The sequence below is a fragment of the Pocillopora verrucosa genome, chromosome 3 (genome assembly GCF_036669915.1).
Source record: "Pocillopora verrucosa isolate sample1 chromosome 3, ASM3666991v2, whole genome shotgun sequence".
In the NCBI taxonomy this organism is placed as follows: domain Eukaryota; kingdom Metazoa; phylum Cnidaria; class Anthozoa; order Scleractinia; family Pocilloporidae; genus Pocillopora; species Pocillopora verrucosa.
This window is the reverse complement of record NC_089314.1, coordinates 22,493,140-22,515,789: the sequence shown is the minus strand read 5'-3', so window position 1 is coordinate 22,515,789 and position 22,650 is coordinate 22,493,140. Positions and strand designations below refer to the sequence as shown.

Genomic DNA, 22,650 nt, shown 5'->3' with positions numbered 1-22,650 from the left:
CGCGCACGAGAGCATACTTTGCCCTACCGGTTGTTTTTATTCGGCCAATAGCTAGTTTCGCCAATTGGCCCTTACGAGTAACTAGCATCCTATATCTTCTGACAATATCGTTCCAGAGTTACTCATTAAGGTCACGAGAACAAAGGGAAATGATCACCAACTGAAGAAGCCATTGATTGTAAAACGAATACTCACTGTCAGCACCTAAGGGGATTTATGGACAATGGTATGGTGAATATGCACATTCAAAAAAAGCTTTCTGATGCCGTGATTTCATATCTTCTCTTAGCCCCATTTTCCGTCAAAGTTGAGCCTTGTAGTCGAGGGTCATTATAGCATTGCGCTAATCCATAGTGATAACGCACTACATGACAGAGCGAGAAAATAACACGCGCAATTTGAGAACGCACGCGAAGGCGAGGGTCGCGTGCGTCGCTCCAGCTCCAAAGCCATAAGAGGGTTAGCCTAAATTAGCCTAGGCGTAATTTTGGCGAGCGAGTGCTTAATATTTTCTTAACGACAATTATGGCCGCCTTATTTGATTTTAATGGCAGCGCTAGGCTGGGGAGAGAGAGAAATTTATGTCAAGGGGGTGAGCGACGGTTAAAAATAAGGAGAAGTGTTAGGGTGGGGGTGAAAATCTCGCCTTCCCCCCCCCCCTCCCCCTACTGCTACTGCCTCTATTTTCAAATCAAATATGGCTGGTTTAATGTACGACTGCGAGCTTCTTAAAGTTAACTCACCCCAATAAGACGCCTGCACTGCAGGTTAGAAGAGATCAAGAGGGTTCGACGGAGGTACTTCTTCTAACGTGCATCAACTATGGGTGGCTTTTCTCCTGGCTAGGGGTGACCAAGTCGAGAGGTCGCAGTTAAATTTACACAGAAAAAATGAAATACACTTAAAAAGGTGTGGAAAAGTGTCAATGGGAATAAGAAAGCCGCCGTCTCCTCGCGCGTTTCTCAGATCTCGAGGAATGAACACGACGCGCGAGAGACCACGAAAAGACAAAAGTAGCACCGTGCCCCCTCCGTGAAGGGCGTTTGTTTGCGGGACAGTACTCCCAAGGAGAGCTAGCTGGCAGGTCAATATTTCCAGGGACTGTTGGGAAGTTGTAAAATTCCTTACATCTGATCTCGAGGGGAAAAAAAACCTTGCAGGGGTAGTCAGCCCACCGAAGTTAAATCTGCGGACTAAACGATGGATCTAATGCATTATAAGGACAGTTTTGATATTCACCACCTATTTTAACACAAGGAGATTGTTCCTGTCAGATCGTGTAGAAAATAGCATGTTCTAAGCGTTCAGTTGGTAAATGGAAGCGCCATAGCATGGGAAGCTGTTCAGTACCAATAGAGGAGTAAAAACCGAGGGAGACTTGGGTCGGGTCGCAACCTGACTCATGACTCCCTCGTTCCCCCCCCCTCCCTCCCTCGCTCTGCATAAAAATTATCCCAATCGCCTTAAGCTTCTTACGCTCCTATGTCTCTTCTTTCTGTGTCAGCTAACTCATCCATAAATTTTTACATAAGAGTACAGATTTCCTTGACTCATGTGTTAATTTGTAACTTATTGACTGAATGGGAGGGCCAAACGAGATAATATGTGGCTCAAGGTCTTGACGTACGGAACCGAGCGCAGAGAGGTCGGTGCGTCATGAACTAGAGCCAATTATTTTACGTCAAGCTTGACCTAACTCATGAATAAAGGGGGTGAGTTTCCAAAGAAACTGTGGTGCTGCGTCGGTGGGAGAGTTTAACAGGGTAATTTAGTATCATCAACCGAGTTGATAACGTAATTTAAATTTGGCCATCGTCAAGAGTTTACAAGCTGACGTTTCGAGCGATAGCTCTTCGTCAGATCGAGAGCGATTGGAGGAATTGTGGGTTGTGTGTGCGTTCCTATGCAGAACATGGAACTATGCCATTGGTTGGAATATAGTGACGAGAAAACGGGAACAAATTAGTTGAATAAAAAGCGCTTGTTGATACCCTGGGGATTAAGAGTTCCGATTTGAAAAATAAATTTTATTTTTAGAGTTTTGCGGCTTTCCGAACCGTTTAGACTCACCTCCGTTGATAATACTAAATTACTGACCTAACTCAGTCAATAAGCATTTCATTTAGTTTCTCATTTTTGTTCACTACTGTCACTAATTTTTCAGCAACACCTGCGAGCAATGTTTGTTTATTTGTTTTTGAAACGAAGCTGTACGATTGTTTATCGAAAGTCCCGATAGATGAACGGGCTCGTAAATCTATGCTGATTTCATCAAAGATGAAGGTTTGGGAAGTTTTGAAAATTATACAATAAGAGTATCAGCAATTCTTAAAACCCCAACCCGCCGGCCCATTTTGTTTCTTTAGCCAATAGTTTTTTTTGTATCGTTTTTAAAACCTTCGAAACCCGTTCCCCATCTGGAATTAAAAAAATTTCAGCTTTACCAGCCCCGTTAAGTTACCAGGACCTCCAAAAACGGGCTCCAAGGCCGGACAGCTTTTTCCAGACCGGCTCGCCTCAGCTTTCGATATGGTTTTCTATAGTATTGCAAGTGTGGGACTGGACAAGTAATTTGATAGTTACAATTATGTTATAAATGTGAAGTTTCAAAGCGCACGAAAAACCGCCAGCTAGCATCCTAAACGCCCTTGATCTATTTTGGACTCTTTGCGGACCTCGGTTCTATTTTGGACTCTTTGCGGCCTGCGGTTCTCTTTTGGACTCTTCGCGGCCCTCGGTTATATTTTAGACTCTTTGTTTTGGACTCTTTGCGGCCCGCGGTTCTATTTTGGACTCTTTGCAGCCCTTGGTTCGATTTTGGACTCTTTTCGACCTTCGGTTCTATTTTGGACTCTTTGCGGCCCTCGATTATATTTTGGACTTTTTGCGGCCCTCGGTTCTATTTTGGACTCATTTCTAACAACACCTTTCATTATTGTGCAATTGACACGCGTAATGGTCTCGAAATTTAGAAATGTTACCTATAAATCGTCAGGAAATAACTAAATAAAGACTTTTCAGTTTGTTTCAGTGTGTTAAGTCTACTTCTAGCTTTTCTCTCAGCTTGGTAATACAAAAGAGCGCTACAACGCTCCCTCGAGGCAGCAGGAGATTGAAATAGCGCTTGAGCATTGGATATTATCGTGATACATTCCGGACAAGATCCTCGAGGAGTTCGAGGAAAAAACTAAAGTTGCAGCTCAAATCTTCTCTTTGTAATATTCTCCTTTTCTCCTGTTCAGTTTATCTTCACTTATTCGAGATCGCAATATATCCTTGGTTAGGGCCTATCTGAGGTACAACAGAGGTTCAGTTTGCATTTCGTGGTAAAATTACGCGGAATTACATTTTTGAGGTAACTAACTGTAGACGAATAATTTTGATTTTCTCTCTGTTGGAGGAACAGCAGCACACTCTCTCTTAAACGGGAAATGGAGGACGTTGTGTGACGAGACCAAACAACGTATTATCATATATTGTCTGTGTTTGCTCAGATAAATTTGCTTTTTTTTTTTGTCTTTCTGTGATATTTTCGTTTTTTGAAAGTTATGCTTTTTTTGGTGACAAAAATGAAAATATTAAGTACACAAACTGTCTCATCTCAACCCACCCAGTATAACAAATAACTCTCGCATGCTGCGCATGCCTATGTTTTGTACGCGTTGGCGATTTCAGAGAGTTTATCGGTATATTATATATCATGGTTTGTGGTAATTTGGACATAAACTTACACTTCCCTCGTATAAACATCATCTTAATCCGTTTATGATAAAACTGCGGCGAAAAGGGGTTGATCTCTTTCCAAAATCGTTTTTTTGGACGTCGAAACAAACTTTCGCCATATATTTGCAATTTTTGCCCAGTGGCACTTCATTCATTTTGATTTACTGTTCCTAGTGTTAGCATTTGGTGTTTGAATCTCTAAGCCTTAAATTTACAATAATGTTTTCTTTAAATTTTAAGTTTGCACTAACGGACGAAGAAAGGTATTATAGAATATTATGCAATCAATTTGATTTAAGCGTAAATCTGACATCCGGTTCGCTGAGTAATAACACATGCTGAGTTAAGGAAAACTTTATTCCTCCCTAACCGACTAACATGAACTGGGAGATCATTTTCGTGGCAGGCTTAACGCAAATAAAGGTTTTGCTTTACAACCCGCGCTATAATTTACCTCTTCCTTGACGGATTAACTGACTGAGTCGGATAAAGACATTTATTTTAGTTCTTTAATTAGTGTAAATGCACATTTGTTTGTTCTAAGCACAAATAAATTTTTTTAATTAATGAACTCTTTCATGAGAAACTTGAACTGTGACGGCTACAACTGGCTCTAATAACTTAACATGAGATGTGGAAACGAGAAAAGACTTTTCACTGTTGTAAAGTAACAGATTTACTCTTAACAACTACAGCCTTGGAAAGGATTGAAAAATAAAAGAAATCAAATGCTATTGTTTGTACACAGTGCTTTGTCCGACATATGCAAATGTACAACTGTTTTAAATGCCTTCTCGGCCTCAAACGTGGAATCGCTGTTGCAATGAAATTAGTCGATTGTGCCACCAGAAGTCGCATATTTTGAATGAAAAAGGAACGTGGGGTGAACTCGCCGCTTTCGTTGTAATCGAAGTGTAAAAGCGACGTAGCGACAGTTAATATTTGGATCAATCTTTCACCCAGCCATTAGCTTCCGCCCGTTGAAGGTGACGTCGAGACCTGTCACTTAAAGTACCTTTCTACCCAAATCTCACGCCGAGTGAGCACTGACTTTCCCGCGTGCTCTCTCGCGTACCATGGCGAAACACAACGAAGAAAAAGCCACCTATTTGCAAAAGTTCACCATTGCGGTGTTTGGAGACTCCGGAGTCGGTAAAACATCTGTTATCAGTCGACTTGTGGGAACAGCGTTCAATCACGAACATCTACCCACTGTTGAAGATTTTCACGTCAAGCATTTAGCTTACAAGAACAAAACCTGTGAACTTCAGATCATCGACACCTCAGGAACGTATGAATTCCCAGCCATGAGACGCGTTGACATGGAAAAAGCAGACTCCATTGTCTTGGTTTATTCTATGGACCGACCAGAATCATTTGCAAAGATCGAACGCTACATGGACGAAATTAAGGAGAGTAACAACGCCACGCAGAGTGACAAACCTGTTGTGGTGATTTCAAACAAATCGGACCTCTCCCACTTGTCGCCACCAAAGTTTGTGGACAAACGAGGTTTAAATATTAGCGTAGGGATGTATTTAGAGGGCAAATATGGTTGCCATTGGTTCGACTGTTCAGCCAAGCTGAACGAAAACGTTGAGGACATATTTCAGAAAGTGTTGGAATACTTATTCGACAACGGGAGTACTAAGAGCAAAAATGGTCGTGCACGACCTCCTATTAGAAAGATCAGTTCACTTATTCACCAAAAAATCAAAATATCTCGATAATGCATTTACTAGTTCATAAATCCTTCACAACATTAGGCATGCTTTATTTTGCTTATTCATTTTCTTTGAATTCATATTGGTCTGTTTACAATTGTTCAAAATTGGTTTAATGCGACGTATATTAATTTGTTAATCATCACCCGACATTGTACTCAGCCTTTAAAAGTATTTATATTGTTTTGAAATAATGAGATTTTATCCTATTTATTTTTCATCGCATAGCTAGTATTATTTACATGGGGTTTCGAACAAGAGGACGTATTCTCTGGTTTCGAACTGAGATATTAATTAGTGATTCGCAATTGGAACGTGATTAAACGCCCCAAAATGTTTTTTTTTTATTTGGTGGAAAGAAGCAGGTGCTAACAGTTTACTTACATAAAATATATGTAAAGCACGTATAGAAATTCTAGAAAATATTCATAATTGACATTTCAACCGTTTAATATAAGGATTCCTGTCTTTTTCGCCGGATCAATTGATCTTGAGTTGTTGTAAATACAATTGAAAATGAATATTTATGTAAGTAGGAATTAGAAGAAATCTCTCCTTTCTTTTTCAATTTTTGATTTAATAAGAAATTAAATGTTTTGTTACTCGACTACGACTGTTATTTTTTTGGCGCGTCAAATATAATTGGAACTAACAGCTGGATGGTATTGGATTTTTATAAAAATTGATTTGCATACCAAAAACAACATTATTTAGCCAAGGCAAGAGAATTGATATTCTCTTGGTCAAGGTTATGAAGAAGGAATTAAACATCCATTGGTTGATTTAGACACCGAGAAAACTGCTTTAGAGTCACGCTCTATCAACTAATCATTTTGCCTCAAGCATGCTTAGTCTGAGCTTATTTCTGTGGTCATAAATGAAAGATATTTCAAAAGAATGGTTTTAAGGGACGGATCATAATTCATAAGCTGTCGGAAACGCGTCGTTCGCAACTTTTCTTTCTTATTGTTAAGCGCGGCGGTAAATAAAAGGAGAGCCAAAGAAAATTGATTATCAATGAAGTGTGCGAGAATTTTCAGTTCACCCCTCCCTTGTTTGTGAGAGAACAGAAACCAGTTGTTTATAGTGAGATTAATACGGAAAAAACGCAACGCATCGTCTCGTTAAGAGTATTTGAAACTGAACATCTCATAAGGGGGATAATACGAAGAACACCACAGAGCCCTAGAGGGGGATCGAGTAAATTATATTGTGACGCAGCCAAAATACTCCTTCCATTCTCCCTAACAACCACACGATCCACAAAATTGAATCGCTCACGCTTGATTGACGTTTGACCGCTGGTTTTGGTTCGAGACTACCTCTCTCAGAAAGTACGCCGATGCTAAGCCCGTGGGCTCAACTTCCACTTTCTGAGTTAAGGTTACACTTGCGAACGGATATGGAGAGCTGGTGTTGGTAATCAAGCCATGAAGAACCTTTTTAAGTCAGTAAGTATACCTCTGCTAATATTCAGACATAAGTTTACTAAGATACAGAGAGCACAAAGAGAAATGAGCCGTCAATTATTTCAGTCATCGTACATCTACATTTAAAAGTTACCTTTCAACAGATTGATTGCTTATTGATCCTTCCAAAGTGTAACTGATTGTTAACTAGAATAGGTAGCACGGGATCCAAATAAAAACAAATCGGCTTCTCAATATTCCAGTAATGGGCTCCCGGCTTGTAAGGGTTATATACTCAAAGCAGGCAGTTTTTGCAGTCTCAGCACCCCAAAATATCTTGTATTAGTATATACCACACAAGTGAGTAGTGCCTTCTGCTGTAATGTTTTTAACTGGGAAAATGGAATTCAGTGGAATATCGCCATTTATTGTATCGATACCAATTACAAGTCAAATTTGGCAGTAGTTGAGTCGATCATACAGTAGTTATGAAAAGTCATCTTTTCACATTCGTCCTTCCTGAAAGTTCCTCATGCAGGTTCTGCACTTCTCGATTCGTGATTTTGAGTGTTTATTTCACACTGTTGATCCTTATTTAAGGCCCAACAACTAAAGTGTGCTCATCATATTTAAAAATTGATCCTGCTATATTAAACATGCAAAAGGAGAATAGAGAAAACTATCAGTTTGTTTTTGTACCAGAATAGTGTGCCACTTCAATCTGAATTTGCAGTAATTGTCATATTTTGTTTCCCTAAGCTCGCGAAACTTTATTGCTTTCTCACTTCCGGAATTTCATACTTTGCTGAAATCGTGCAGTGAAATCTCCATGTTCACCTGTAGCGATGCCATTTCATTATTTCAACATTACAGCGGCAAAGAAGTCGTTTCCCCGTTACTAAAAAACTTGTCAGGTCTCGTGTAAGCCGTCCTCGTTTGTCGCAGTATTGCCAACTCACCTCGCACCTTTGTCATTTTTGCAGATAATGCTTCGATATCTTTTGCGGCATTCCACATTGTCTGCTTTAGAGCAAAAATATCATCCAAAACATCCATAAACATTTCTTCTTCGACTTCTTCTTTTGATTTAAAAACAGGGGCTCCTTTTTGCAACTTGGGCTCAAAAGATATTTTGCTTTCCGCTGATGGAAGCTGTAAACTGTGGTTATCCTGGGGCATTTCAGGTTTACACTTATGAGCAATTACAGATGAATCTCCTTGGTCTAAGGGCAACTCTATCTCAGGAATGTCAAGTAGAGAGTTCTCTTTGCCAAACGAACCCTTACTAAGGCTTCGAGAACCTTTTTGAAACAAAATTCTGCGCAAACTTTGTGAATATCTTCTGTCTTGTGAATCGTAAGACTCAGTCTGACGAGAGATATCATCGGTTTCTAGCCTTTTTCGCAATTCTTCGCACAGGTCTTCGAACGTAAATTGTCTGAGAAGAACGCGAAGCGAGCCGCATTCTTCTTTGTTCAGAGGTCCTTCCTCAAGCTGCTCATTATCAAAAACCTTCACTAAATCTCTCACAGAACCACGTCTCTTCTTTCGGTCTTCTACTTCAAACGAGATAAGACGAAATTTAACTTCTTGAATAAGCAATTTATTGTCAACAGAAGAAAGTAAGTTCTGTTGGGAAACATGTTCTAGCTTCGAATCTAGACTTAACCCGCGGCTACGTCTTTGGTAATCTCCAGCTCGTCCTGGTAGACCCATGATCTCTTGTGTTGCTGTTAACTGCACAATCAGCGAGGACGCCCGCCTTCTCTCTACAGATTGGCTCATATTCAGCAAAAGAAAAACTGGAAAAATGAATTGAGATTCTCTTCAAGAAGACCTCCTTGAAATCGCAAGAATGAAAGATGTCCAAATTGATTGTTTCTCGCTAATTTTACGGGAAATCAGCTGTAATTGGCTTCACAGTTTTCAGCTTTGCGGTAATGTAACGTAGTAATTTACAAGTGATTTTAGGTTTTCCATCACCCGGATTACGTTAATTGCTCCACGGCAGGGGGGCTGAATACTAAAATTTGCACAGTTTCATTGGTATCTTACAGAGTGAGAGAAGACCGACTACAATGGCTCCAGACACAACATAAATTTCTTTGATTGAAAGCTAAAAATTGTCGTCCTCTGAGAGACTTTCTGTATCTGTTACTCTCTGTTTTAGAGATAGTTTCTAGACTTCCCTTTCAAACTGTCTTCCTTGCCTCTCCTCCACTGTACTGAATTAAGCTCGCCCTTTTCCCCCCGTCCCACGAAAAATAAAGACGTAACCAACAAGATGTGACGACGGTCTGTCTGCTTGATTTTTTGTTTTCTCATTAGAGTTTAATCCTATTAACTAAAACAAAGTGCTCTTTTGAAAAGCTTAACTAAATTACATATTTTCAAACACAAAAACGTATTGTTTTCTAATCTCAGTTTCTCATTGACAACTGTAGTGTCAGCACGGGAACGTGATAAAACAAGAGACAGCTAAAATGCAGTAGACAAAGCGCTCAGTAACTGCGAAGGTAAATTGGAAAATAATAAAATCGTTTCGTTTCCAAAAAATATAAATTGTCCTTCCTTGCCCTCACGACAGGGAGAGTCATTGAAAACCTGGGTTTGGTCTTCTAAAACATTTAAACTGTCTTTCCTTACCTTCTCGATAGGGTAATTCATTTGAAAAACATTGTTAATAATTGATATGGTCCTGCCAAAAACCTATATGTTTTCAAATATCAAACTTTACTAACAAATTAGGTAATTGATAAATGTAAATTGTCACCCTCCTCGTTTGAAGTTGGTGAAGACGATTTAATCGTAAATAAAAATTGCTCGTCGTCATTTTGAGGTAAAAAAGTGCCGTTGCAAGCCCCTCTTTTGTGCAATATAATAATGAGCCTTTCTTACGGTTATATAATTATCTATCGGTCTAATTTGAAAATTGACTAATGGAACGTAAAACTCCGAAGGACGAGGATCATTTTCACTGGTTCTAGTATTCAACTGATTATGACTCATCTCACGAACTATGCCGTGAACATATATTCTGTTGTCGTGTTTAATTTCCCTTGAAGCTGTCAAGCTTTCTTTTAAGTTTAAGCTAATTATCTTTCGCTAATTAGCTTAGTCTTTCAGCCTGTTCGAGAACTTTGCAGTTTTAATTGAGCCATAAAGCTCACAAAGAAAGTCTTCTCGAAATCTCCGTGAGTGTTCATCGTAGGCTTTTCAGAAGCGGCCATCTGTCATATGTTGCGTTTACTGCTGTAACGGTGTGCCTGCCACCTTGAGTAATGCACCTACTTCCCAACAGATACCTTACAGTGGAAAAAAAATGGCGTCGGGAAGAGGTCTCGCAAATAGGCTGCCTGTCCGCCATGCCATGTAGCAGCGGTTATATTGCACTCAATCATACTCCGGATCCACGTAGTAAGCAATTAGACGTAAAATTCAGTTCCGTCTGGATACTGTTCTGCTGGCTCTTCCCGCTTAGGTCTTCGCTTTTTATCCATGAAGATGTCCCGAAGTTCTTCAAGTAATGCGCTTTGCTTCTTTATAGATGAAGTTATTTCTCTCAACCTAGCAAAACATATAATGAGTGCAAAGGTAACTTCATGACTTCGGGTGCATGCAATCGCTTTTTGGGTAGAATTTTACACAACGGCCGTCTGCCTTAATATCCGTCTATCTTAATATGAGTTCTTCCGATGCGTAAGAGTTTTCATAAGCCAACTTACTGTTCATCATGTCGTTCAATAGTCTCTCTGAGATCTTCCGCAATTTCTTGTTTCTCATCGTTCTCTTGGCGAGGAGACAAAAGTTTTACGAGTATGTCCACAATCTGAAAGTCCAAAAGAGGAAAACTAGAGAATTAACTATAAGCTATTTCCATCCTAACATCTGTATACATATTCTCCACACTTTTATCTGCACATTTTCTTTGGTATTAGCAAGGAGAATTTTGCAAACAATCAAGAGCTTCTTTCGTTGGCGATCATTTCCCTTATTCTGATGACCTTAATGTTTGACTCAGAGGTGATACTACAAGGAGAAATGAGATGCTCATCACTGTTATGGATCAAAGGTTTGGGATGAACAAGTATTTTAACTTTAATAACTCGTGTCTACTGAAAGATGAACAGAATACGTAATAATACGCGCGGTCAAACCTTGGTCTTGAAATTCTTTGGTTTGTTGGGATATTCTACATATTCAGTGACCAGGACACTATTGAGGATGAAGGTTGGTATGGCGCGCTCTAGTTGAGACAGGTGCTCCACCTAAATATCAGTATAGAAAGAAAACGGTATCGTTATAAGCATACGCATGTACTTGTCAACCAAAGGTTTCGAATATTAAATGTTTACCATGGAATGTCCTGAGAATCACTTGTAATTCAGCTGATTCAATTTCGGTAGGAATTCAGTCGCAGGAATAATATTTTTTTCATGACATTGTATCAAATAATGACTGGTTCTTCACAAAAGTGATAACAAATCCTCTGAATCCGACAGACCTGACTCGTGTATCTCTCCAGTGCAGCTGTCTTTCGAATAGTGTCAATATCCCCAACAGCCAAACCGATCTGAAATCAAGAAGGGGGTACGTTTTTAGAGAACTGTGGTCAGGCTACGTCGGTGGGAGAGTACAACAGGGTGATTTGGTATCATCAACTGAGTTGATAACGAAAATTGGCCACCATAAAGTGTTTTAAAGTTTCGAATGTTGGCCTTGATCAGAGTGAATGACTCTGACAAAGAAACTCTTTTACGGAGGCCAATTTAAGTCATCAGCTCAGTTGATGATATCAAATTATCCGATCTGATATTAGATTGAAAATTTCTTTTTAATGTCACGATTTATTGTATCATCAGTCATTTGCTTATAGCTTGTTTTATGGCAAAAATAAAGATATGCCACCGTATTAAAAATTAGCCAGGGACCTGTTCCTCGCAACAGTTAATCGGAGTTAGTCATACTCACATAGCACAATACCAACAAGGAAATATCTTTCATCACTCACCAGTAAGTTCAGGAATATTATCGGCATCATGAAGCAGTATGCAATATACAACACATACAGCACCAAGCCATTGCCTACACCGCTGTCGTAATTCAGAAGGATGTTGTCATATTGCAAATTGTCCAGCATCATAAAGAATGTAGCAGCGAATGAGGAAGAAATGTTGTGAAAGCGACGATTTCCTGCGTCGCTCTAAAAAAGAACCATAAGCAAAAGTGAACATTTAAAAAGTGAATAAGGATGTGTCCCTCATTGCTACTAATTAGGACAGGGGGTACGTTTCCAAGGAAACTGTGGTGATGTGTCGGTGGGGAGTATTAGAAGATAATTTGGTTTTATCAACTGAGTTGATAATGTAAATTGGCCTCAGTAAAGAGTTTCGAAAGCTAACGTTTTGAGCGGTTGCCCTTCGTCAGGGATGCATTCGCCCTGACGCTCAGAACGTCAGCTTTTGGAAGCTCTTTACTGTAGCCAATCTACGTTGTCAACTCAACTGATAAAACCTAATTATTCTGCTAATAATGAAGGCCTGCTCGTAAGTAAGGGTTCAAAATTTATAGGGATCAAACTATGAGGTTAACAGAGATCATGATGAGGATGATAACATTATCCTTTGTTCAAATACATTATAAGACATTAACTTAACTGCGCTCGGGCGTAGTTACGAGCATGGTTTAAACCAGCTAGGGGTGGAATACACGTAAAATTTTAACCGCCCAACAATTTTTTTTCGTTAATTTTAGGGAAGTAAAGATTCTTCCTTATCGTTTACTTAACTGACCTCGTCTTTTGGAACCACGACGTAGAGAGAAAATGCAAACGCAGCCAGAAGAATAAGAAGAATAACCATAACCTAAAAGAAAAGCAAGTAAACGTTTCAGTAAGCAAGGACGGGAAAACATCAATTTTGACCAACATTTTCCCGGTCCCAACCTTACTTAGTCGATAACCATTTTAATAAAGACCGCCCCTCTTTCTCTTTCTTGCAAAAACCAATGTAGAAACAGCAGACGAGAGAAATCGCTTCGTAGAGTGTCCACTCCTAAATTCCCATTATCATTATCATTATTATTATTATCATCGTTATCATTATGAAGACTCACTTTGGAAACTGTTTTTATTGTCTTCGTGATCATCACGATATACAATCCAACGTAATTGAATCTGAAACAGAGACGTACAGTGGTCGGGTAAGATAAAAAACAGCAGGAACCACTTTGGAAATACAACCGGCTGTTTAGGCAACGAAATACAAAAAGGCAAAAACTCATGATAAGGAAAAGAAACGTAATCGCCTGAAACAAAGGACGTTTTTCCTTTGACGACACGTGTTTCCCTTTGTACAATTTAAGTTTGAAAAAGAACGTCAAAAGTGATTTCATTTGGGATTGCTGTGATTTTGCTTTACCCCTCTCTCTGAACGGTTCAGAAAACTCGAGCCACTCTCTCAGTCAATCAGATGCAGAATTAAACCAATAGCGTCCTGTTCATTTGCTTTTTTTTTTTTTTGCTTTTGAAGTCGGTCACATGATCGTGACCTCAATGGCTTCCTTTTGCCTTGAAGCTTTTATCTGACTGGGAGATTTGACTAGATTTGATTTTCCGATATTAACTAAAAAGTATCATCATCAGCTAAGAGACGTTCAGTCTATTTAAGAAATTATAAAAAAATATCTTACTTGCTAATATACTGTAGTAAGACAATCCACACCAGAAAAACACAGATTCCCATTTCAGAGATATCCTCGGAACGTGGTCTGACAAGCGTGACCAACGTCAGGACATACAGGGTCACCTCAAGCCAGTTGTTAAGCGTAAACAAATACTTTACACCCTTATGAGGAAAAAAAGATTGTGGACGGTTGATCTCTGACGTTCTCATTTTATTAAAGAAAGGAAGGGGGGCATTGAGAAATATTTTAGGGGGGGGGATTTGAGAACGTTCGTAACTTTTTCGTAGTTGGTGTGTGCGTTTTAATCTGGTGACGTCAATAGTTTCAAAGCAGAATAACTTACTTCATCAAACATCTGAAAAAGTTCTTTAGCCAAATTGTATCCACACGCTATTATGAGGAACACTGACACACTGGCATGAATCCAGCTGTCTTTAAAACACAGCGCTATCAATGGGTCGGTTCCCTGTTAATGAAATGAATGTTGTAAAGATAATATTAATCACAAATACAAGTCACCCTAGAGCTAAAGATGTCACTGTTTGACTTTTACCTTCAACTGATTTGATTTTAAGGGAAACAAAAGAAGATATGACTAGGGTTGTATGTATTCTCCCGAGCCTTAAAAAAAGTAATACCAAGACTTTGCGATGCCCATACATGAACTACGAAAGCCCCTGTTGGCCACTGTGTGGACCCTCAATAGCTATGCCTGAAAGCTGAGCTCAGTTAAGATTTTCGCCCCATGTTAACTGTAAAGAACGGTCCGCTGGAAGTCTTCAAAAAGCTTCTTTCACTATTATGTGATATCGCTTGCTCCACCCACCACAACCACATAAACGAGACAAAGCACCTTCTACCTCATTGGGTAACTGGAGGTTTCAACCAATTGCAAGTTCGCCCCCGACCACCTTTGTGAGTTCGCCCCTTGTATAAACCGAGTTCGCCCCACCTTTGCAGGTTTCAACGATCCATTAGAATTGTGCAATAGTCAATTTCCACTCTCCAGATTATATGAATTTACAATGATCAGCCGAAGTTTATTTCCCGCCAATCATTGAGATAAACAAATGTAACTTCAAAATAATTACCGATGTATGTTTTGCATCAACTTGTTTTTTCATCATTATCATCAACAGCAACACAAACAAAATGTAAACAATCTGGTTCAGTAATGCGCAGACCAAGCCAAATTTTCGCCTGTGGTATGAAAATACAACAATTTTTAATACTAACGAGAGCCATTCATTGTGGAGCAGACACTGAGAAACTTAGGTGAAAAGTTCCACTAATTCTGTTGAAAGGTACAACCGAAAAAGTATGCTATCAATGCACTGTGTTGTGGTGGCATTTTAAGTTAGATTAATAGACTGAGTAATATAGACAGAGATGAAATATACGAATTCGTTCAATCCTTAATCAACGAATCATTACCATTTGATGTCCATAAGCACTGAACATAGAGTATGTGTGAGACACTGGAGTCGTTGATATTTTACCATCGTCTGAAGAAGGAAAAGAGAGATTTATCACGTATTTGAGTCGTCTCGAAGTATTTCGATCAAAACCCAAAGCAAATAAACACTTCCTTCTTCCTAAAACGTCTGAGTTCAAAAAGAAACCTTGTAGCATATCTTTACAGAGCTCTGGAAGGACTTAAACAAAACCACCCATCCCATTCTTAGCAATCTTAGAGACAGAGTGGAATTTTCCGCAGGCCAATTTTTCATGGGAAGGATATAACCAAACTGTGTTCAGACATGATGATAAATGATGATACTTACATGGAGAGCACTAAGAGATTCCTTAGCGTTCTTTTCTTTTCTTTTTTCATCGGGCATTCCTTGAATAAACCGAAGATCGTACGAGACCTAATAAACAATGAGAGTTTAAAACAGACAATGGCCCATTGTAATGTTATATTTTTCATTGAAAAACAAGCATTGCATGTAACATTAGAGCGCATTTCGATTGAAAGTTAAAAAAAAACATAAGCCAAAGTTGGGACAAAAAAAGAGGTCTCAATGGGGCGATGGCTTTTCCGGCTCACGGTTAAAATTTTGGCCATTTTACGACTAAAGGTCAACATCATTCCAATGTTATCACCAGAAAAATTTCTTTACGGTTAATTTTTTTTACGAATAACGGTTAAAATTTGTAAATTTTTACGCCTAACGGTTAAATTTTTGGCCGTTTTACAGCTATCGGTAAACCCGAATAAGACCTTCCAAAAAAAGAGATCATCGAGAACAGGGTTAAATATCACAGGGTCCTAAAGAGAACTCGAATCAAAAACAAGCGAGTGGGAAACCGCGAGCGAAGAAGTCGTGGTTAGTTTCAATTTTCCTTCTGATTGGTCGAGAGCTGGAGGGTAGAGCGAGTTTTTTTATAAAACAATCCCTGAACGAAGTTTGAAAGCGAAACTGAAGCAATCTCCGATTACTTTCGATACGTCATTGAAAAATGCTCTTATCTAAAAGTCATTTCACTATTTTAAGGGCTTTTAAAGACTTAAATAGCCAAGAGTTATGCAAAAAATCTGTCTTTTACCTTATAATTTTCGTCCTCTGGATCGCCCTCCTCCACAATACAGCGATCGAGAAATTTCTGCATAGAAATACCAATAAATCAAGACTCATGCTATGAACACACAGTAATTGGTCTGGAAACCAAACCTGAAGGTGTTGATATCATCCTTAATAAAGATGGCAGAGGCAATTTTCAAGATATGAGTTGGAAACTGAAAACAATCTCTTACTTTGATTTCCAGAAATACTCTCACCGTTCTTTTCTTATCTCCAGTTAAAAGCTTTAGGCCCAGCTTGTTTTGTTGCATAGTCAAATAAATATTGAAACACAAAATGCAAGTCATGCAAAATATGCCACATCTGTGTGACGTTCCAATCGGTTAGATAAAGGGTTATTTTTGGTGCCATCAAAAACTCTTTTCATTTGGCAGGAGACTGCAAAATTTAAGATTTGTAAGAGGGAAAACGCAGAAAGATTCACAAAACTGGGGGACTCTGTTTTGGCTAAGATTAGGACATTGGAAAGGATTGTAATATCACAGTTAAGAAATTTTAAAAGGAAAAAGGAGTGAGTACCTTTGCCACTTCAGGCATGTGTTGAACTAGAAGCTGTATCTGAGTATGTGAACCGTGTGTTGTACTTCTAAGCACTTCTTTCCACCTAAAAAAAAGAACACGAAAATGAGGTCCTTGTTGGAAAACTTTCAGGTCAAATAAACCCCTTCGCCAAGACCAATCAGGCCTCTCAAAGAAGGAAAAGCTAAAATACTTGAGTCCAACACAAGAAAGAAAATTCGTTTCGTTCATTTTTATTCAAAGTCATATAATCTCAGGAGACTTAAATGAAGCTTCAAATTCATATGCCCAATATAGTTTACTAACTCGCCTCCGAACAAATCAAACATGTCATTTACATAGATATCGATGCTCATCGAGGTTGATTAAAAAAACTTTCTCCAGCCCCTTAGGCAATTCAGGTTTGCCAGCTTCCTTATCAATTCTCGCGAATATTTGGAAGTAGAGAATTAAAATGCAGAGTACATGTAAATAAAGGGAAACCGTTGCTGTAAAATCAATTTCTAGTCATCACTTTTTGATTGCAATCCTTCCTAAAGACTTCTTTACAAACCTTACCTTCTATGTTCAACAATTCCCATGGCAACGGCTTCTTGCCTAGCTTCAATGGCAATATCCAAGATATTTTGGTTTCTCTCATTAACTGACACAAGTTGTTCTGATTTGGAAAGCAGGTATTTCAGGATTTCTGCGTGGCCACCTTTGGCTGCCATGTGAAGCGCTGTGTTCTAGACAAGAGAGAATGGTTCCCTTAGTTCATACACTTAATCTAAGCAATAGCAACCTAATTTTCGTTGAAATCAAAGTAACTCCTTAATCATGGCAGTGTAGAGATAATTGTTCCACCCCTCCTCTAACTACACTCACTATCCAAACGTACACCTTAAGAACATACCTGGTTTTTGTCGGTAACATTCAGACTCTCAGGCTTACTCGCTAAGATGAGTTCAGCTGATCTTTTCGATCCTTGCAGAGCTGCATAGTGTAAGGGTGTTTGACCATGTACGTCACTGAAACAAAACAGTCAATGTTAGAAAGAGTTCTACCCTTTTTATGGGTCAAAGTTGTAATTACAATTTGAGTGAACGATATGAAAATACGAAGAAATGCCGTCAATCGATTGGAGCCCCAAATTTAAAGCCGTTCCCTCATAATTAAAAAATGATGACACTTCAAGTGTTTCGAAAACTTGACTTTATGCCGCCAAGGTAGTAGCATGATGGCGCACTCTGTTCTTTTACCTGTCAATTTTTGCCCCCCTTTTGAGGAAAAACTCAACCAGTTCGTCATGGCCTTGTTGTGCTGCCAGATGGAGTGGCGTTCTCTCATAAACGTCATTACCATTAACCGTCCGCTTTCCACGTCCTTCCATCAGCTTCTTAGCAACAGATGTGCAGCCGTACCTACATATATAATACAAAAAACCCTCTAACTACTCCAAGCAGATTTTGAGCCCTTTGAAATTCCATTTTTAGTTATGTTGATAACTAACGAAGAGAGCGTCAGTTATTTGGTTAGGAAAACACAGTCGTACCTAAATTTGCGACACAATCCAAAGTTGATTGGGTTGCCTCCTGATCTGGAGCCTTATTAATCTACGTACTAAACACCTTGAAAATACCTGATCAGATACATCATTGTTCGCAGAACTAGTTCGATTATTCTATGCTGCAACCCTGCCTGTAACATTCTTCGCATCTGCTTCAACGGCAGCGAAAAGACAACTTGCTTGACAAACGATCAGATAAACGATAAAAGAAAGATGTTAATTTTGAGCGAAGAAACTTTTTTGAAAGTGGGAAGTTAATTAAGAAAAATCGCCCAAGCCGAAGTTTGAAGACATGTGCTGCGAGCTCGACTCAATGTCCGAACTTTCGGGGTTTGTTTACATCAAAAGTCACGTGACACTACACTTGAAATCTAAAGCCCAAAAGGTGAATTAAATCATTTTGATTACTACTAGGATAGAGCGTCAGTTATTCAGTTTATTGTTTCACAGTAATACCTGTATTAAAAAAGCACCCAAGGGGAATAGCGGAGTGACCGCTTAATACAGGTTAGAAGTTAAATACATGTTTCATAGATTAGGGGTATTATGAAAAACGATAAACAACGGCACTTTATGCCATGATTATCATGTACAGAGTCTAGCTCGAAAATACTACTTAGTAATACTTTGATTTTGAGAGAGAAGCTGGGATTAAAAATTACTTAAAAGATTATTCTTTGTTTATGCTTATTGGAGTGGTTGGTTCAGCTTTCGGTGACCGTTCAATACAGGTGGAGGACAATAATAACAGGCAAGGGTGACCACGACTGCCTAATAGAGGTGACCGCTTTATAGAGGCGAAAATTACGGTGATAAAGGGAAAACAAATTCGGGACTTTGACTACTGACCGCTTAATACGGTGCCGCTTAGTACAGGTTCGACTGTATTTTTTCATTTCCCAGACTGCTTTTTTACGCGCCTTACCCCTCGCTGTTCCCATGGTGATGAGCTAAGTACTTTCCTTACCTTTTGCCTTGTTGCCGTTTTTTTTTTTCGAATGAGTACAATCAAACAAAGGTGTGGGCATGTAAGTAACAGCGTGTTTTGAGGGAAAGTGTTGATGAATGTCCAGTTAACACTGAAGAAGCTTAAAAAATGTTAGGATTGGAGAAAATTCTCTCCTTACACTTACACAATTCATTCAAAAAGTTTTAAAACGGAATTAGGATTTGCTGTAGGTTTTGCCTTTGCCTTTGAAATTCTTCAATCAGTTTACTTTAAGCTACTTTATTCACAAGAACCGTTTTTCTTTGTGGTATGGCTGAGTTAAATCAAACCATAGTTGACCCTCTCACAAACTTTCGGATACTTTAGGGATTATTATTTTTAGGGATTTTGAGGAAGTATTGAGGTATAAAGTTTAGGTTGAGAGTGTATTACAAGTGAACCAGGCTTCTTTTGGCCGCACCTTGTGTTTTGCTCTCTATTTCCTTGAAAATATATTTTATCAGTAAACTAAAGAGACGAAGAGGGTTTTCGAGATATTTATAAAAGCTTTTACGGTATCAAGTATTAATATGCAGCTGTATAACAAACAGGTGAACAGTGCATTGCGCACGCACTGCATGATTGGTCAGCTCGCAAGTGATTAGCGAGTACGTACTATTAACATCCGTAGAGACATAATTATTGTTAAAAGCTTCATTCTGACCGTTTTTTCGGTGTATTGATAAAAATAAACTTAAATTTTGGTTCCTTATTCTGTGAATCATTATTGAAAGTTTTTCTCTTAGAATTTCCTCAGGATATTATAATGATTTCATGTGTTTTTCTTTTCTTTTTTTTTTTTTGCGAACAGGTTTAGTCATAAAAACTGCTGCCAAGATTCAAGGTAACAATTTAATGGGAGATATAATTTGGTAATTTTTCCTATCCTTTTTAGGGTTTGTGATCTCGTTCATTATGACAAATCTTAGGGATTACATCGGAGTAAACCATTTCAGCAGGTATTGTTACTTTGGGAACGTATAGCTTGGATATATAAATTATATGGTTTGTATCATTCAAAAGGCCTTTCTAACTTGAAAGGAAACAATTTACCCCAACTCTAAATCACTTCTTTTTCGCTTCTGACGTAAACAACCCGATAATTAGATAGAGAAATGATTTAGATCAGAACAATGAAGCGAAGTTGATAGTCTCCTACAACAAAAGAAAGAACGTGATTCTTGTCTAAACAAGCAAATTCGTTTATTCTTCAACAACTGCGTTGAGGTCTCAACACGTTTTGGATATTATATGTGGATATACAAATGTCGCTCGCAGAACTTTTCAAGTATGTCGCTTGCAGAACTTTCTAAGGATGCCTTTTGAAGAGTTTCTTCAGAAATCTGTGAAGTTTAGGCGACCTATAGATAATTATCCATGGGTTTATACTGGAATTGAGAACTACAAAAGTTGCGGCAAAAGGATGAACTATTTTAACGACATAGTTAAAAATGCCAGCAGTTAATAAAATATTTATCATCAATAATGGTATATAACTCACTAACACAGCTCCGATCACTAGGAACATAGTATTTGCGCTTTTGAATTCTTGTTGAGCGCGTCCTTGAGTTACAGCTTGTAGCTGACGTGTAATTTGTCTTTTGTGGCGTCGAGATATGCAGAAAATCCTTGTATAACAGAAAATTATGATAAGCAAAACAGAGGCTAGAAAGATGACCATTAGGATCTTGGAGATAATTATTAACGACAGGTTAAAACGTAATAAGGGAATTACGGCACTTATCGACCAGGTGATAATTATAGCCATGTTAACTCTTGTTTCTGTAACGATGGTCTGATATCGTAAGGATTCCACGATGCAGATGTATCGGTCCACTGTCATCATGGTTAAGTTCAGGCAGGACGATTGAAACAAAAAGGAGCCGATATAGAGAAGAAATATTGGAGGGATAGGCACGATGGATGCACAACGTTCTTTCGAGAGAGCACATAGCCCATGTAGTGGCTGAGCCAAGAGTCCAATCAGTAGATCTGATGCGCTGAGAGACATCAGAAGTAGATTGGATGGGATATGACGAAGCTGCGGAAATCTTAAGATGACTGCCATTAAAAGGATGCTTCCAGAAATACTCAAGAAAGGCAGAACTAAAGTAAAAACCGCTCCAAAGTGGGCGAGAGGAACGCTGTACTTACGGACGTTTTGCCAGCTGGGGCCTTTGTAAAGATAGAGATCAATTGATGTCAATGTGTCATTGGCCTGAGAGATGTTTTCCATGATACTGCCTCGACGATAGAGCAACCTGTACAACAACCTTTCGCCCTGTGTGATCAGTTTATGTAATGTCCACCTCCCTTGAAAGAAACGCGTTATAAGTGTTGCACATATGTAGAGTTCCCACTATAACAACATCTTTGTCTGAACAAGACAAAGAACTGCGTTGCAAGATTCAATATGGCGGAACGGTAATTGTTCATAAAGACAGGCAGTACTTAAAAGTGAATTTTTAATAGTCTAGGCTGTACTATTAATTAAAATTTTGTAGAGGATATTTCATGGCTGCGCGTGAACACGAATTTCATCTTCGAGGTTTGATAAAACCAAAGAATCCCCTCTCTTTTCGTGAACTCTCACGTTTTTAAATTTTAAAGTTTTTTAAATTTCGTAATAAGTGAATTAAACTTTCATTCAAACGTGATTCATGATCATCACTTCAATTTTGTTTCGTGCTCACAAACACAATTTTTGTCTCTAATGTGACTTGCACACGAACTGTCTAATTCAGCGAAATTCGTTTATTTTCTCGTTCAACATGGATTTTTTTTCAGGCAGTTTTCTCGGAGTTTCAGGGGGTTCTGAATTCTTCAGTATTTATTTTCTGCATTGCGAGTTAAGCATGCGTCACGGCGAAAAAGGCGTTTTCCTTGTTAAGAACAGCCTGTTCTGTTTGCACCACTGATTCAGACCAAACGATACTGAGTTTTTGACCAATCAGGGCGCTTATAGTATCTCAAAAAATAAGTTATAATTGACCAACTTGTTAGAAAAATGATGATTATTTACTATGATGTTTAAAGTTAGGTAAAGAAAACTTGAAAAATTGAATTTGGGACATAGGTAACAAAGTAAACAGCACAGGTGCATAATAAATGAAGTCGTTTACTTGGCTTATTCGCGAGCGATATTATGTCAACGTAAAAGGTAATTCCACATCCACTTGCGAACATGTAACATTCTGCTTGTCATACAAACATCAGTAAAATTTATATTATTATAAATAACAGAGGTACATCTGCCCTGATTGGTCAAAAACCTATCGCTTATCGCTCCGGTAATCCCACAGAAAATTGAAGTTTACGTTATGAAGAAAATAGAACGCACTTTCCATCGGTTTATTCGCATAATAACCCACTTGGGATGTTGGGAGAACACAAGAAAAGTTTGTGAATGGCTCGCCTTCGGCAGGTGATTTTCAGACTTTTCTCGTGTTTTCTCATGAATTTTAAAAAA

The 22,650-nt window shown here is 38.7% G+C and overlaps 2 protein-coding genes across 6 annotated transcripts in view; one reads left to right on the top strand and one right to left on the bottom strand.

Moving 5' to 3' along the window:
- The first annotated feature begins 4,575 nt into the window (after window positions 1-4,575).
- On the top strand, window positions 4,576-6,054 carry LOC131798006 (GTP-binding protein Di-Ras2). Its single transcript, XM_059115668.2, has one exon. The coding sequence runs from the start codon at window positions 4,800-4,802 to the stop codon at window positions 5,451-5,453; it is 654 nt and encodes a 217-aa protein (XP_058971651.2). The 5' UTR covers window positions 4,576-4,799; the 3' UTR covers window positions 5,454-6,054.
- Window positions 6,055-10,087: 4,033 nt separating this feature from the next.
- Window positions 10,088-22,650, bottom strand: part of LOC131797998 (transient receptor potential cation channel subfamily A member 1) — a 35,145-nt gene continuing 22,582 nt past the window's right edge. For all 5 annotated transcript variants that reach the window (XM_066164416.1, XM_059115660.2, XM_059115658.2 and 2 more), the window contains 17 exons: window positions 17,886-18,047; window positions 17,540-17,654; window positions 17,203-17,372; window positions 16,645-16,729; window positions 16,091-16,147; window positions 15,325-15,411; window positions 14,975-15,045; window positions 14,632-14,740; window positions 13,884-14,006; window positions 13,547-13,701; window positions 12,971-13,031; window positions 12,649-12,720; window positions 11,868-12,059; window positions 11,361-11,429; window positions 11,014-11,124; window positions 10,582-10,685; window positions 10,088-10,423 (listed from right to left, as the gene is read on the bottom strand). In XM_066164416.1, the coding sequence (XP_066020513.1) occupies window positions 10,282-10,423; window positions 10,582-10,685; window positions 11,014-11,124; window positions 11,361-11,429; window positions 11,868-12,059; window positions 12,649-12,720; window positions 12,971-13,031; window positions 13,547-13,701; window positions 13,884-14,006; window positions 14,632-14,740; window positions 14,975-15,045; window positions 15,325-15,411; window positions 16,091-16,147; window positions 16,645-16,729; window positions 17,203-17,372; window positions 17,540-17,654; window positions 17,886-18,047 (1,885 nt within the window). In that variant the 3' untranslated portion in view covers window positions 10,088-10,281. The remainder of the gene's footprint in view (window positions 10,424-10,581; window positions 10,686-11,013; window positions 11,125-11,360; window positions 11,430-11,867; window positions 12,060-12,648; window positions 12,721-12,970; window positions 13,032-13,546; window positions 13,702-13,883; window positions 14,007-14,631; window positions 14,741-14,974; window positions 15,046-15,324; window positions 15,412-16,090; window positions 16,148-16,644; window positions 16,730-17,202; window positions 17,373-17,539; window positions 17,655-17,885; window positions 18,048-22,650) is intronic.